Source organism: Aedes albopictus, chromosome 1 (assembly GCF_035046485.1).
Source record: "Aedes albopictus strain Foshan chromosome 1, AalbF5, whole genome shotgun sequence".
Classification (NCBI taxonomy): Eukaryota; Metazoa; Arthropoda; class Insecta; order Diptera; family Culicidae; genus Aedes; species Aedes albopictus.
In genome coordinates, this window is record NC_085136.1 from 225,653,164 (window position 1) to 225,668,417 (window position 15,254).

At 42.3% G+C, this 15,254-nt stretch overlaps 1 protein-coding gene across 1 annotated transcript in view; it reads right to left on the reverse strand.

Moving 5' to 3' along the window:
- LOC109430221 (3-hydroxy-3-methylglutaryl-coenzyme A reductase) overlaps positions 1 to 15,254 on the reverse strand; it is a 168,583-nt gene that overhangs the window by 58,927 nt on the left and 94,402 nt on the right. The window contains exon 3 of the mRNA XM_062846341.1: positions 7,607 to 8,326. Coding sequence (XP_062702325.1) covers positions 7,607 to 7,916 — 310 coding nt within the window. The 5' untranslated portion in view covers positions 7,917 to 8,326. The remainder of the gene's footprint in view (positions 1 to 7,606; positions 8,327 to 15,254) is intronic.

Genomic DNA, 15,254 nt, shown 5'->3' on the forward strand with positions numbered 1-15,254 from the left:
CGCAGCATATAACCGTTTGTAAAGTATGCTTCAGATTTTCCAAAAACTAGCTCATTTTAGTTCAGATATCACTGATACAACTGCTCACAGATATCACTGATATAGTTGCTCACAAATTATCACTGAACAAGCAAGTTGGGCTTCTAGCTCATATAGCCAGCATTGTGTTCGTTTTCTTTGTGCTGTGCAAATTTCAGGAATGCCGTTTTTGCTTGTTTTAGACATTTTACATGGTATAGTTGTGTTTTGATAATTGAGCTTGGAGTAATTTTTCTATTCTCTCTATATTCATGATGATGAAGATGACGTCAAAATCGTCCACTATTCAAAAAGGTAAGAATGCACTCTCCTACTTGCAACACACTCGAAGATGCATGGTGCAAAAGGAACCGGTTCGTCGAAGCGATGCGTATTGCAAAACCGCAACGACTCGATCATGATCGAGAGTGCTTCGCGATGCGATCGTGCGCATTGATGGGCTGTTGCATGCCGCCGGCCACCATAGTAAATTGAAAGGGCGGCACGGCCGTACCGAGCCCATAGGCTTTGTGCGATCCGCGAAGAATGCATTATTGAGTATGCACTTGTTTCTGTGCATGCATCCAGTAGATGATGGCGATGGACAAATTGCACTCGAGTGCTCGTCGCCACCAGTAGTGGAGGCATCGCGTATACTTGGCGGCCTTGAACCCCATATGTAATGTTGGTTTATCCTCATTGCGAAGAACAACTTAGGATGGTCTTTGGGGAAATCCCCGTTCCAGAAACATTAACCATCAAGTGCATCCTTATAACTGAAGATAATAACCATAGACTGCTGTTTGACTAATGATCACACCGTGTTCGGAATAATGATCAATAAAATTACAGACAAACGAGAAGCATAGTTATAACTATAAGGAACGAAGTGAGTGCAGTAAGAATCCGAAGAACACAACTTTATCCAGTATCGTAAACAGCAATTTAAACTCAATGGACGTGAAAACTGGCAAGCATCATAAATCGATTCACACTTTACACTAATCTGGGGAAATACCGTCTACAGAGCTAGAAGGTTGAGCGGCTAAATACCGCGTGCTTTTGACCAGCAGTAGCAGAGCGGCGGCGGTGCCCATGAAACTGCACCAAGGCCAATTTAGCATCTAAGCTCGAAAGATCACCGCCACCGAAGCACGCTGACCAAAATCAAGGCCTAGCATCATCAGCGGTATCTGTTTAGCTGTTTGGGGTATTGTTCCAATAATACGTATGCAATACATACACAATTGAATATAAATGCAAAATTCGCAGCCAGCATGTGCGCTTGTTTGTGGCAGAGGCAGAGCACTTTCTCGTCACGTGACCCGCCGCGCGCGCTCGCTACATCGACGTATACGCGCGTCAGTAACCTCTTGGAAGTCTGCCCGTTATTGCTTTCCATTTCAAGCTACCAGTGAGCAGCAGTGCGCAGTGTCAGAGTCAGAGGTGTGCGAGGGGATGGTCAAACCAACGCAGCTACATATACATACAGTTTCGTATACAGTCGCATACATATTTTGAAATTGAATTTATTTCAAACCTTGTGGGTGAATGCCACTATTGATACTACTAAGAATGTTCTCTCTAGATATATTTATCCCCACCGGCCCTATTCGATGAAACATTATTTTTCCTTTATGTGATTTTCAAACTAAAGCTTGTCTTACTGAAGTCAACGACAAAGTGATACATCAGCACACAACAACTGTGTTCAATGACTTGACTCCAATTTGCTCAAGGTCCCATGTGGACGCCGATGAATCTAGGAGTTAAAAACCATCGAGGAATGTCTCCACATGGGTTTCAGTAGAAATATCGTCAGGGTTGCTTTCTGAATGTTTTCTATGGAAATACGTCCTGATATGCCTTCTTACAAGATTCCTTCCGTAATTTTCACGGTTTTTTATTGCTATTGGTATCCCATGGATTCCAACTGGTATATTTGCAATTCTTTCTGGGATTCCTCCTTGAGAATCTTCCAGAGTTCCTGAAATCCGACTGTTTTTTTTTTCGGAGTTTGTCACGATAATCCTACAAAGTTTTTGCAATTTCTTCCAGAGGTTTTCCCCAGGTCATTGCTCCCAGAGTTCCTCGTGGGATTTTTCAATGGTTCCCGCGATTCTTTCCGATGTTCCTCTTGAAAATTTCCCAGGCAATCTTTCTGTGATTTTTCACAGAGTTGCTCTACAGGAGTTTTTCCTGGGATTCTTACTTGACGTCATTCAAGGATTTCTTCAGGAGTTTTTCTGGCGAGATTTGCTGTAAGAGCTCCTCCTCCTCCAATTTCGAAAAGGTTTTCTCGGGGTTTCACCTGAGATTTCTCTCGGAGTTCATCCCGAGACTTCCCTTAGAAGTCTCTTATTACTTCGGCTGTTGCTCCCGGGATGTCTTTGAGAGTTTTTCTGGATTGATCTTGGACTTTTTTTTTAAGATTTTTTCCGGGGTTTCTTCGGAGTTCTTTTTGGGATTTCTGCGAAAGCTATCGGTGACATTTCCCATGGAGTTCTTCCGGCGATTTCTTTCAGAGATTTTTCCAGGTTTTTCCCCGTAGTTGTTTGCAGAATATTTTGCAGTGATCTTTATCGAAAACGTCCTGAGATTCTGAGTCTTTTTTTTTGGATTTAATAATTATTAAATCACGGAGTTCTTGCCGGGATATTTCTAAGAGTTTTCTTCAGAATATCTACTGGGTTAATCTACAAAATTCCTTATAAAAATCCCGTAGATACTCCGCAAAGACTTGTTGCAGAAATCTCGAGATGAACTTCGAAAGAAATCCTGAGAAAAAATAAGACATCTCGGCAAAAACAAACAAATGTAGGAGTAATCCCAGGAGAGAATAATTGGGAAATACCTTGGGAAATACAAGGAAAAACTCTGAAAACCTATGCCGGTAGGAACTACGGCGTGAATCTTGCGAAGAAATCCAAGAAAAAAAAAAACAGAAAACTTGAAAAACGTGGTATTAGCAATCCTAGACCGCTCTTATGATGGTTGCCTCCTTCCCACCAGTTGGTTGACACAATTCTCCAGCGGTCAGTTGGAGAGTAACAGAGATCTCTGCCTCCCTTATATACATCATAGGAAACTTGGAGTAATAAGCGATCGTATAAAGGCCACAGGATACGTTTAGAAACCTAAGTTTCAAAACAATGTACAGGCACCAACTCACCAAATTGTACGAATTTTGATACTCTGGAGATGAAATTGTTGACTTCCATCTGAGTCTGCTGGACATTCAGCAGCGGTAATGTCTAAAACTCACGGAAGTAATGCAAAAATGCAGACGCATTCCAGCATCCCAATAGAAAGTCAATTTTGTGCAATCTCCATATTGTGGGGGTTCAAAACAACCCGGAACAGACGGTTTTGAAAACGCATTCGCTTGTTCGTATAGCCTGACGCGGTCATGTTCTTTAACTGCATTAACGAGATTCTTAGCCCAGGACTATCTGGTTCATCTGGTGTCCGGCCATTTGGCCGAATGCCGTTTGGCCGAACGCCGTTTGCCCGAATGCCATCTGGCCGAATGGGTCATTTGGTCGAATGTCATTTAGCCGAAATAAAATCAAAGGACAATTTACTTTACAGTTGCACTATCAGTATGCACTAATCAAAGGTATTTAGCATGCTAGATACCAATATTTCCTTCTATTAATCAACGGCTATTCTTTCTATTTTTACCATTCAGAGGCACTGAAACTGCCATTATTTTATCAGAGATTTCTCCTTATTTGAATCATATGCTGTTCTTTCGAGTTATACTGATGTGGGTAACAGTGTCATTATCACTTGAGTTCATACTTGATTTTCGGCCAAACGGCATTTGGCCAAATGACCCGGAACCGTTCATCTTAGAACTCACGGCTTTGCTTCCCTTCCGAAGGAAGAACTCATATTTTTTCGAGTAAGTCGGGATTGGGATTCGATCCTAGATCCTCGCCGTAAGAGTCACGTGCTTTAACCATCAGACTAGGTCCGCTCCACCTGTCATGCTTGAACATATTCCTCCATTCCTACGGCGGAATTATTGTCTCTCCGGAACAACTGGTTACGGCATCGCCCAAATATATGATAAACGCGGAAAGTGACGACGAATTACAACACTTCATCACGAAAAAAAAAAACACTTATAATTGTAAATTATGTATTTCATTTAAAACTACGCTAAAACGGACAGTTACGAAAACTGTCACACGCACGGAAAGCCATATTCTAATGATTTTCACATTTGTCAGATGGCGTAGCACCACCAACCGTTTCACCTCACGCGGCTAAACACGAAATTTGCGATAGCTTTTGGCACTTCCGCTTGCTGCTAGCAGCAGCATTTAAACACGTACGTCACGAAATTATCGCCGTAGCGTAGTGCTGCTAGCCATTCATTCCACGATTCGGCTGTGAAAATTACAAGCATCACGAAACCCAGAAAAAAATGGCAGACCACGGCATAAATATCACAAGGCAGGCTAGTAACCTATGTAAACATAGATTTTGGGTGTAAACATGTGACGTCATTGTAATCGTTCTTCACATGATCAAATTGAGTACTAGATCGCCTCTGAACGATTTGAATTACGTCATCAAAAAACTGTCAGATTTCCGGAAGGCGTCATGGTTGCGATTTTCTCCGCAGTCAAGTTCGCAGATTGTGAACAATCCTCGGTACCCACTTACGTAATTCATGTTTAGTCCCTTACTGTCAGAGCTGTCAGGTCGGTGTAACACGCTAAATATAACTTACACAAAAAGCAATTCACACGGAAAAAAATACACGGTAATGAATATTTATTGGGTACCGGACTGGACACAGAAAATTTAATGGTTTTCTTTGGTACATTTAGGTCTTGAAATTAGTCTATGGTATCACCTTCTAAATGTTGTACACCGTGTGGCAGACGATTTCAAAGCACAACCGTTTGCGTGCACGGCCTACTACCATCCGTCTGGAAGAGAACTCTGGAAGAACTTCTGCAGAAATCTCTCAAAAATCTCGAAAAAAAAAACTGTTGTGGAATCATCCTAGAAACCCACTATGAGAAATTTCTCAAGAAGCTTTGAATAAGTTCAGGAAGGATATCCGGAAGGAATTCAGCGAGAAATTCTGGAAGCATATAGAAAAAGCCTCTGAAGGTAATCCAGGAGATACCGCTGGGAAAATCCTAGAAGGGACTCTGGTTGAAATTTAGGTACATATATCCTGACAGGAATTCCAGAGAAAACATCAGACAAATCGCGGAAGGGAATCTGTGAGGAAATTCGGGAAAAGGCCTCTGAATTGAATTTTGGGAGGAACATCTGGAGTAATGTAAAAAAGGACTACGGCAAACCTCCAGGAAAATCTACTAAACATACATGAGTTGTATTTGTAGATGTAGATAAGAGTGAGAAAGTAAAAAAAAATATACAAGGAAGGGATGGGTCCGGTATTAAAACCAGGATCTTCTGCATACGAATCAGAAGCGGTAGCTACTAGGTGACCGAGCCCATCATTCTAAGGTTCTTAAAAATTGTTTGAAGCACAATTCTTCTTTAATGATTCGTATAGGGTCCAAATTAGTGGTTCATAATGTATGTAATACGTTAGGGATCAACAGTGTGAAATACTTTGTCATTTTACATAAAACTTCCCTTTTGTCAGCTCTGGTACACACCTCTGTGCAACAATCATATGCTCGGCGACGGACACTAACCGAAAATTTCGGCCAATTTACTGTCTGCGCATCGTACGAGAGAGTAATGGAAAAAAGGCGAAGTAAATTTAAAGAGATATGAAATCTTAGGCAGACATGAATAAGAAAATTTCGACTGCCCATTCAGTGTCTTCGGCGCACGGTCGCCGACACAACACAACGTAGCGTACCCTTCTCTTTAGCGCGCCCCTCCAAATCATACGAACACGAGCAAGCAAGGTATCAAAGGCAATACGCAGTGCGCGCGGCACGGCGCGGTCTACACGGTTCAAGGCCTTTCGCATCTAGACAAACTGACGCGCGCGCGATTGCTCTCGCGTCGCGGGTAACACCGAGCACCCCTCAAAATCTGTAGGTCAATCGGTTTCGTTCCGAAAGCGAAATGAAACTTTCACAAACAATGCGACGACCAACGCCCCCTTCCCTTTCCCTCTGTATATATGCTAATAATCCGGATTTGATTGATACATCGAATTGTTAGGTCCGTCGCCGCCCGCCGTCATCCGGCAAGCAAAATGCCTTGACAGAGGATTTGTGGCCGAATTAGAGGTCGACCACTATACAGCTGCCTCGAGTTTAGATTGCGCTGCTGTGTAGACTGTTCCGGTAGTTATAAACGCTAAGGGTTGATCTTCGTCCTGAATTGTGTATAACTCAGAGTAGAAGATAAGATTTTTATATCAGATGGATCAAATCAAATCTATATATAAATAAAAAAGACAGCAAATTTTAAAAATAAAAACTGAAAATTTTAAAAATGTAGAGTATTTCGAGTGAAGTTTGCCCGGAGGTCAAGAGATACCAAGGCGTTCACATATTCAGGATCTGAGAAAACGTATAGCTACCAGAGGAGTGGAAAGAAGTGATCTGCTCAAACCACAAGAAAAGCAACTGCAATTGCAATCCAAGCAATTGCCATTTTGAATGCCGCTTACAAAGTGCTATCCCAGATCTTCAACCGCCTGTTATCTAAAGTGAAAAGTGTGTGCAAAGTTATCAAGCCGGCTTCACCAACGGCCGAACCAGATGATCATCGTATGACGAATCCTCCAGATATGCCGTGAATGCCAGGTCCCATATGCATCATCTGTTCGTCAACTTCACGATGATATTCGACAGTATCAACCGCTCAGAGCTTTATTCAATCATGGCTGTGAACGGCTTTTCAGATCAGGCAGACCAGATTGTTCAAATCAAGGTTGGACGGAACCCAGCCAATTTGTTTGCTTTGCGGTTGAGCATCCAGAGAAGGTAGCAAAAGTCGGTAAGACACGATAGGCACATCGTAATGCAGGCATGCCGGACAACAACCCTATAAAGTTGGTATTATCCAACCGGGTGGTACAAAATGACGATCAGCGCTGCTGGCAAGACGGATGGGCCAGGTAGAAGGTGGAAAGCGACCGCCACATACCAAGTGAACTACTTGATTACGTTTTATCATGACTGTGATGAAGAAGAAATGAATGGACCTGTATGTGGCTAACGAGTTCTATCCGTTGACCGTTAAACTGTATTCGTCTGTCACAGCTTGAAATCCCAGTGCTCAAACTTAACTTTTTGCAACTTAGTACAACGATACACTATCTACACTAGATGAACTGATTACTAGCATATCACAAAGTATTGCAAGAGGATTTGGAATCGGCTATAGTGAAATTATAATCAATAAGTCGACAGGTATGCGTTATAGATTAATGGAAAACGCGTGACCGTGTAACTTGCTAAGCTTTTCACATGTGAAAAATGTTAAACAGTAAACTGGGTTGCAAAATAATATAACAGAAAATCCATTTTAAAATACGCTGTAGAACTACACGTAGTTTTTAGCACAGCCTATAGGTGATCGCGCTCAACATGAATGAGCTGAAGTAAAAAAAACGTGCTCTACTCACCCAAGATGTACTTGGAACCGAGCTTCTGAAGGTTGCAGAAGTGATAATAGCAGTAGAGGATGGCCGAGCACCGCACGATGGTCATCAGTATCACGTCGATTCCATTCTGTTCGATCTCATCGCACCGAAACGCTGGCCAGCTCGGGCAAGGTCTCCCGGATCCGGACCGCGAGCTCTGCTGAAACGGATCCGCACTTCCTTTGTCGAATGTTATAATGCATGCCGTCAGAGTCACCAGGGCCACTATCACTTCCCATGGGTGCGATGCACAAAATTCACCGTGCGCACGAAATAACCGACCGACCTTCATCTTTCCACTTGACTCGAAGCACTTTTCCGCGCTGAATTTTTCTCTTCGAGTCAGCCAACAACGAGGACAATTCGGAACGCACTAGCAAAGAAGCTCACAAATTTTGGGCCGCACCGACTGATAGTGGACACTGCACTGCACTGTAGGCGACGACGCACACACACACGCACACTCTCACACGGTCGTAGTACACGCCGCGAAGCAACACCGCGAGTAGCACTTCTTCACTGCAGCACTGCTCAGGTGATACTGAAGAAGAAGACGCCCGCCGAACGATCGCGTGCAGGCGGGTTCGCGAATTGGTATGGATATGGTATATGGTAGTGCCACCGCATCCACTCGGAGTCAGGAGAAACTGCCTGCCGCTGCTACTGCTGCTTTTGACTTTTGCTGCTGTGATCGTCGTTTGCCTGTGAAGGAAACATAGACCAGATCAGTGGCTGTTGATTAGGGTGAACTAAGATGACTAAGAGAAATTGCATACATTAAGATTATTTGGATTAGCGGCCACCAAGGAGTTTTCGACAGCGGTTGATTATTATGGAGTGTTAAGAAATGCGAGGGTTGCCTCATGTTCTACAGATTTTTGTTTCCGAACTTAGTGAAATCATACTCCTATATTGCGGAAAAATGTGAGTGATTGGGTTTGAGACATCATTAACATCCTAGAACATCCTAAACATCAAGAAGTTTGGGAAAGCAACACAATTCATTTAAAAGTTGCGTTCACTGGTGATTTACATGACACGTATTTGAATAGCCTCTTTTTTTGAATATGCATCAGTTTTTCATATCTCGAGATGTTCTAGAGGTGTCCCAAACTGTTCTGAAATTCAGCGCTTCACAGCTACAGGAGTAATTTTGATAATTTCAGGAACAAATTGCAACATTGTATAATCTGCTGTAATCCGCAAGTCTTTTGGGATAATGCAGGTCATCGAAACTAACTTTGAGAAATTCAGATCTAAACTCTTAACAGTACAGTAACAGTAGTTAAATGAATACAGATTAATGCTGCCTAATTAACTCTAACTTAATTGATGTTGGGGTCAATATGATCCAGACAGGCTCGCTGAACGTCCACTACGCCATAATGGTGCACATAGCTTAACATCTTAAGAGGGTTAATGAAGGTTATTGGACTAGCTTGATGACAAATGGATCTTAGTATATACATTATACAGTCAAGGTCTTTCAAACTATCCTGGAGTTTAGCCCTTGACATTGTGACCCGCTTGAAATTGTACGAACCATCTCAACATTCATTTGGGATGATTCACATCAACCAAATTACATCGAAAAGCAGAACTTCAGGGGCTGCAAAACGACAAGTCGATAAGGAGAGCGTCCAACTGTGATCCTCACAAGTTCCTACCTCATGCTTCCACGAGTCAAACGATGACAAAGACCGCCAGCTAAGAGTTGTGTGCTTAGCTGGTAGTGCAGCCTGGGCACTGTGGCCCTTCTGACTTCTGCTAGATTAGGGAGGTACGTCCTGAGCATCTGTTCACCAAGGAGGTGTGGCTCAAACCGCGTCTGTTCTGGAATCCAGCGGATGAGTATGAAATGTTGTATCGCGTCAGCTAAACCTAAGGGAGTAGCCCCTCCTGCGCCATGTAGGCAACGCGGCCTCGATGAAATAGCCTGCTAAAAACCTTCAAACATTAAAAAAGCAATAGTAGAGCAAACGGATTGATTTAACGGCAACACACCCGGCCACGATTTAAGGACAACAATTGGAAAGTCGGATCTTGGAACGTGAGAACTTTTATTGAATCCTCACGTGTTGGGTTCCTGGCTGGTGAACTGCAGAATATCGGCATTAATGTGGCAGTTGTCCAGGAGATACGCTGGCCCTGAACTGGAGAAAGCGAATTCCGAGCGGTGGATGCCACCACCAACACTTCATTCAAGTACCACATCTACTACAGCGGTGGTGATAAGGCAGAACGAGGAGTTGGCTTCATAGTGATCGGGAAGCAGATAAGGAAGCAGTTATTCGATTGAAGCCGACAAGCAACCGCATCTGTGTGTTGAGGATGATGATGGGTAAACTTTTCAACTACATCCGCATCTATACGCCAACGAACGATAAACCCGATGACATGAAAGATGAGTTCTATGTAAGCCTTGATAAGGCCTGCGGAGAGTACCGTAGGCCGGGGTCAAATTGAACAAATCTAGAGTACTCTTGAAGATAACATTTGTAACAATTTAAATATTGTCGACTAGCGACATTCTTCGGACATCATTGATGTGAGGTCCTACAGAGAGACGATCGAACATTGTCTCGGATCATTACCTTGCGGCCGCAAAAATCCGGGCGCGATTTTCCAGCGTCACGAGCACAAGAAACAACAGAACGATGCGTTTCAATATCCAACGCTTGTCAGCCGAAGGGGTTGCTGTATAGTAACATCAGAAGCTGGACGGGAAGATAGGAGAGACCAACGGATCTGGAGATGTCAACAGTATATGAGGTTTTATCCAAGAAACAGTGACAACAACAGCTCAGCGCTCACTCAGCGAAGCCAACGTAATGGTTGGTTCGACGAGGAGTGCCAATGAGTGATGAACGAAAACAATTCCACCAGAAGTCGAATGCTAGTGGCCAGTACCCGGCTCAAAAGGGACTGGTACGGGTTGGCAAGAGCAGAAGAGTAGCGAATCCACCGCAGTCTAAAACGGCAGCACGAGAAGAGTGTGATTACTAAAGCGCAGGAAAGTATGGACAGGAATGACATGCGGACAAGTATACGAAGGTTTTATGCAACTGTAAATGGAGCGCGGCACAAGACTGCGCTAGTGCCCTCCATGTGCAATGACCGGGATGGAAATTAGCTGATAGACAAAGCAATGGTGGCAGCCAGGATCACTTTGAAGATTTGTTGAATGGTAGCAGTGAAGGAGCGCCCAGGAACAGGATTACTTTTTAGGATCACAGTCAAGCAGAGGAACAAGTGGATGAGGTGAGAAGGCCCTTAAGGAGCAGAAAAGCAGCAAGGCTGCTGCGAAGGACGAGATACCGGTCGAACTTCTTAAGCACGAGCAGCTACATCAACCATTCCACCAGATTATTATAAAGATTTGGGAGAATGAAGAATTGTCTACCAGTATGTCCAATCTATAAGAAAAGGAATAAACTAGAGAGTGCTTATTATAGATGGATTGCCCTTCTACAGTAGTGTATCGTGTTGAATGACTGAGACCTCTTGAGGAGTCCTTCGTCGGCGAATAGTAGGCTGTTTTTTCGTGTGGGCCGATCAACGATAGATCAAATATTTGACCGATTCAGTAAAAAGAAATGCAGTTTGGCAGATAATGTCAGAACATAGTTTTCCAGTGAAACTAAATAGGCCGATACGCACAACGTTAGATGCATCAAAATCAAGTATTCGGATCGCAGACGAAGTGTCTACCTCGTGCTCCTTCAAATATGCTGCTCAACATTGCACACGAAGGAGCGATTAGGAGGTCTGGCGTGCAGAGGAATGGCACTGGTCGCACATGCTCCTCGGCTTTGCGGACGATATTGATCTCATCAGCATCGGTCGTAGGGCAGTGGAGGACACTTAGGCTCCTCTGAGGAGAAAGACAGCGAGGATAGGCTTGACGATCAACTCTACCAAAACGAAGTACATGATTGTGGGTAGAGACAGAGACAGGCCTAGTGGTGTTGGTGCTGAGGTAGTGATTGATGGGGATGTGTTTGAAGCAGTCTTCCTACGAACTCAACATATGTTCAACTTCTGTAAGTTTTCTTGCACTAACTGTGTTGTTTACATTGCCAGAAATGAAGAAAACAACAACAGGGCTACCCAAAGTTTTGCTCTAACACTATCAAATTAAGCAAGGAATCATACTACCCACGCTTTTTAATCCATTTCATTGCAGAAACCGAGAATGTGGCACGTTCGGTGTAGTACTAGAATTGAAGTAATGAGCAGATTTTTTGTATGATGAGAAGGTCAATTCTCTGTTTCTGCAAAGAAATGGTTCAAAAAGCGTGGGTATTGTGATTCTTTGTCTAATTTAATGCTGTTTGAGCAAAACTTTGGATAACTATGTTGTTTATGTTGCAAGAAATGGAGAAAACAACAACACGGTTACTCAAAGTTTTGCTCAAACAGCATTAAATTAGGCAAGAAATCATAATACCCACGCTTTTTGAACCATTTCATTGCAGAAACGGAGAATTGGCCTTCTCACCATACTAAAATTCAGCTCATTACTACAAATCTAGTACTTCACCGATCTGTCCTATTGGCCTTCTCAACATACAAAAAATCAGCTCATTACTTCAATTCTAGTACTTCAACGATTGTGTCCTATTCTCGGTGGAAAACAAGAAAATGGAGTGTGACACAGACGCATGAATCACGAGTTGTACCAAGGGTACAAAGACCAGCTAAGCACACAACTTAGCTGGCGGTCTTTGTCATCGCTTGACCCGTGGAAGCATGAGGTAGGAACTTGTGAGGACCAGAGCTATATTGGACGCTCTCCTTATCGACTCACCGTTTTGCAGCCCAAGTGTACAAAGATGCGAATGCGAATATTGTGAAACGTATAAAATGCAGCAGATTTCAGTAGGCTGGACACGTAGTGCGAATGTCGGAAGAAAAAATAGCGAAAACAATATTCAACAGGGAACCAGGTAAGAGTCGGCGACTTCTTAGGCGCCTGCGAACACGCTGGCAGAAGAAGAAGCGGTTGAAGAAGATCTCCGATCCCTCCACGGAGAAACTCAAGTACCTAAATTTAAGTATTTTTAAAGTTACTTTTGAGTTTTTTTGTCTCCTCTCTCATCCACTATCTTTGTTGTTGTCAGAGAGCGAAGAGCAAAGCAACCCAACTTTGACAGTTCGGTGCGGGAAGCCAAAATTGAGTAAACAGCACTGAAATCAAATTTGAGTATTTTGAACTAGCAGTTGGATAAAAAAACTTTGTCGGTAGGTACTTTGTCACACGGGATCAAATGTAAAAAAAAAAACATATCAATATCGCTTCCACGAACTCAAATTTGGGTTCCCGTACGCAATCCCGAAGTTGGGTGAAATACACTCACATTTAGGTTCTTTGTTTTCTCCGTGCCCCCTTTTGGGGAAACTTTGATTTGATGCTGTTTGAGCGAAAGTTTGGTAACTGTGTTGTTGTATTATTTATAATTTGCAACTTCAAGAACACAGTTACTCAAACTTCTACTCAAGCAGCATCAAATTAGGCAAGAAATCATAATGCGTACACTGTTTGCACTATTTCAATGCAGAAATGGAGTATTGATCATCTCACCATACAAAAATCCAGCTCGCTACTTTCAATCTAGTACTTCACTGGTTGCGTCCTATTATTAGATAAAATATGATGGTATTTATAGCAAAATTCAAATTTCTAGTCAGTTCTTTTACAGGAAACCTGTATGAATTTGGGAGGAATTTATAAGGGCTGAAACTTCTTTGTAAATTTTTTGATAGAAATCCGTCGGATATATACGGTGAAGATTTCTCGGAGAAATTTTTATCGTAATTCCTCAAATTCCCAAAGCCCATCCTTAAAAGGGATTTGACTTTGTTTATACAAATTGCATTGTCAAATTATAAAAATTAAAAAAATGTTCGAAAGTTTGTCCAGGCAGTTTCCAGTTCTGGGATGTATATATCATACAGCTATTCCTCTAGCAATTTCTTACAATAATTCAAATTTTGGATTTTTTTTAACTATTTTGAAAATGTTTCATATAAATTTAATACGACTTTCCGCCAGGGAGTTCTCCATATGCTCTGCCTAAAATTCTCTAAGAAGTTCACCTTGTGTGAAGGTATTTCCTGATTTTTTCCTGATGGAAAATGTTTTTCGTTTTTCCAAAAAATGTTTTTATCAAAATTTTGTTTTTGTAGAAATGATATTATTTTTTTCACCAGGAAAAAAATCAGCAGGTACCTTGACCCTTACTCTAAATATGCATGAAAACTGATTTTGAAAATATTGCGCAGTTGTGTAGCAAAAACTAAAAACTAAAAAAAAATGAGGAAATGCATCCAGTTTCACCTTGAGGTGAAAGAATTCCTGAATATCTTTTTGAAAAAAAAATGCATAGGGAAGCAGTACAGACAAATGTTTTGATTAAAAAGCAGTGTTTGGAATTTTATCGCGAACTATTGAGTGGTCTATACTCTGCTTGTTCTACACTCGACGAATGTAACAAATCGTAAAGCGTCATGCTTAGGAACACTTCCCGAAATGCTACTCGTCCTCTTTCCCGATTCGATACGACAGCGCATTCAAGAGAGAGAGGATGCTCGGGGACGTTAATGAAAACAAAGCATTCGGCTGTAGATTTTTTTTATCGGAATAGTGTCGTAATTCTTGATTTTTATGGCAACGCGACCTGCAACATCATTAAGCCAACTAAATTAATCGTATATTACGATTTTAGGGCGAAAACAGGGATAAATAATGTTAAAATAACGTGTATTTACTGTAAAATAAGAGCATCAGAAAGTGTTAAACTTAGTGATGCTCGCTCCTCGTCGCAGCTTGTTTATATCGGAGTATCCTCTTTGTATTCCTTCCTGAATTATGCTCGATGAGAGAAAAAAGTCCCGCAACATAAGGGAAGAAGGACTGTCGAGTGGTTCATTTATCACTTCGCCTTTTAAACACTGTTAGAAAGTTAAAAATTATCTCTCATGTAGATAATAAAATAGGCTGATGTGGTTCAAATATCCGAAATTTAGAATAACGTGCTTCTGGAGCCGGCCTTCTGATAACTGGTAATTGGTATATTTTCAAAATATGAAAAAAAAGTATTGATCACCCTCAAGGTATGCAACAACTTGAGAAATTCATTCTGAAGCTAAACAATTTCCGCAAAGGCTCCTTGTCGCGTGCCGAAATGTGCAAGGACAACGAAAGCATCTAAACGGACATACTTGAAGCGATGGAAAGGTGGAAGCAGCACTTCGACAAACACCCATATAGCGTAAGAGCATGTACGGAGTACCAAGACAGTGGAAGAATCATTACTCATGAGCACGGCGAGCAAAAATCTGGATAAACATTTTAGGCCACCCTATTGACGATCAGTCCAAGTTTCAAGAGTTGCTAATCGGTTCGTAAAATAAGATAAATAAATGACGACAGCAGAGACTTGCCGCGGAATCATAGGTGCACACACTCTATGCGAGGAGAACCACCGCCGAGCCGATATGGGATTGGCTGGGTTATCGATGCGGTTTTCTGATTTTTCATTGATGACTTTTTTTTTTCGTTCGGCCCGTGTGGCGGCCGAGGAATGTTGGAATGGACGCGGTCGCCTGGTCGCTGTGGTAAGTTGTT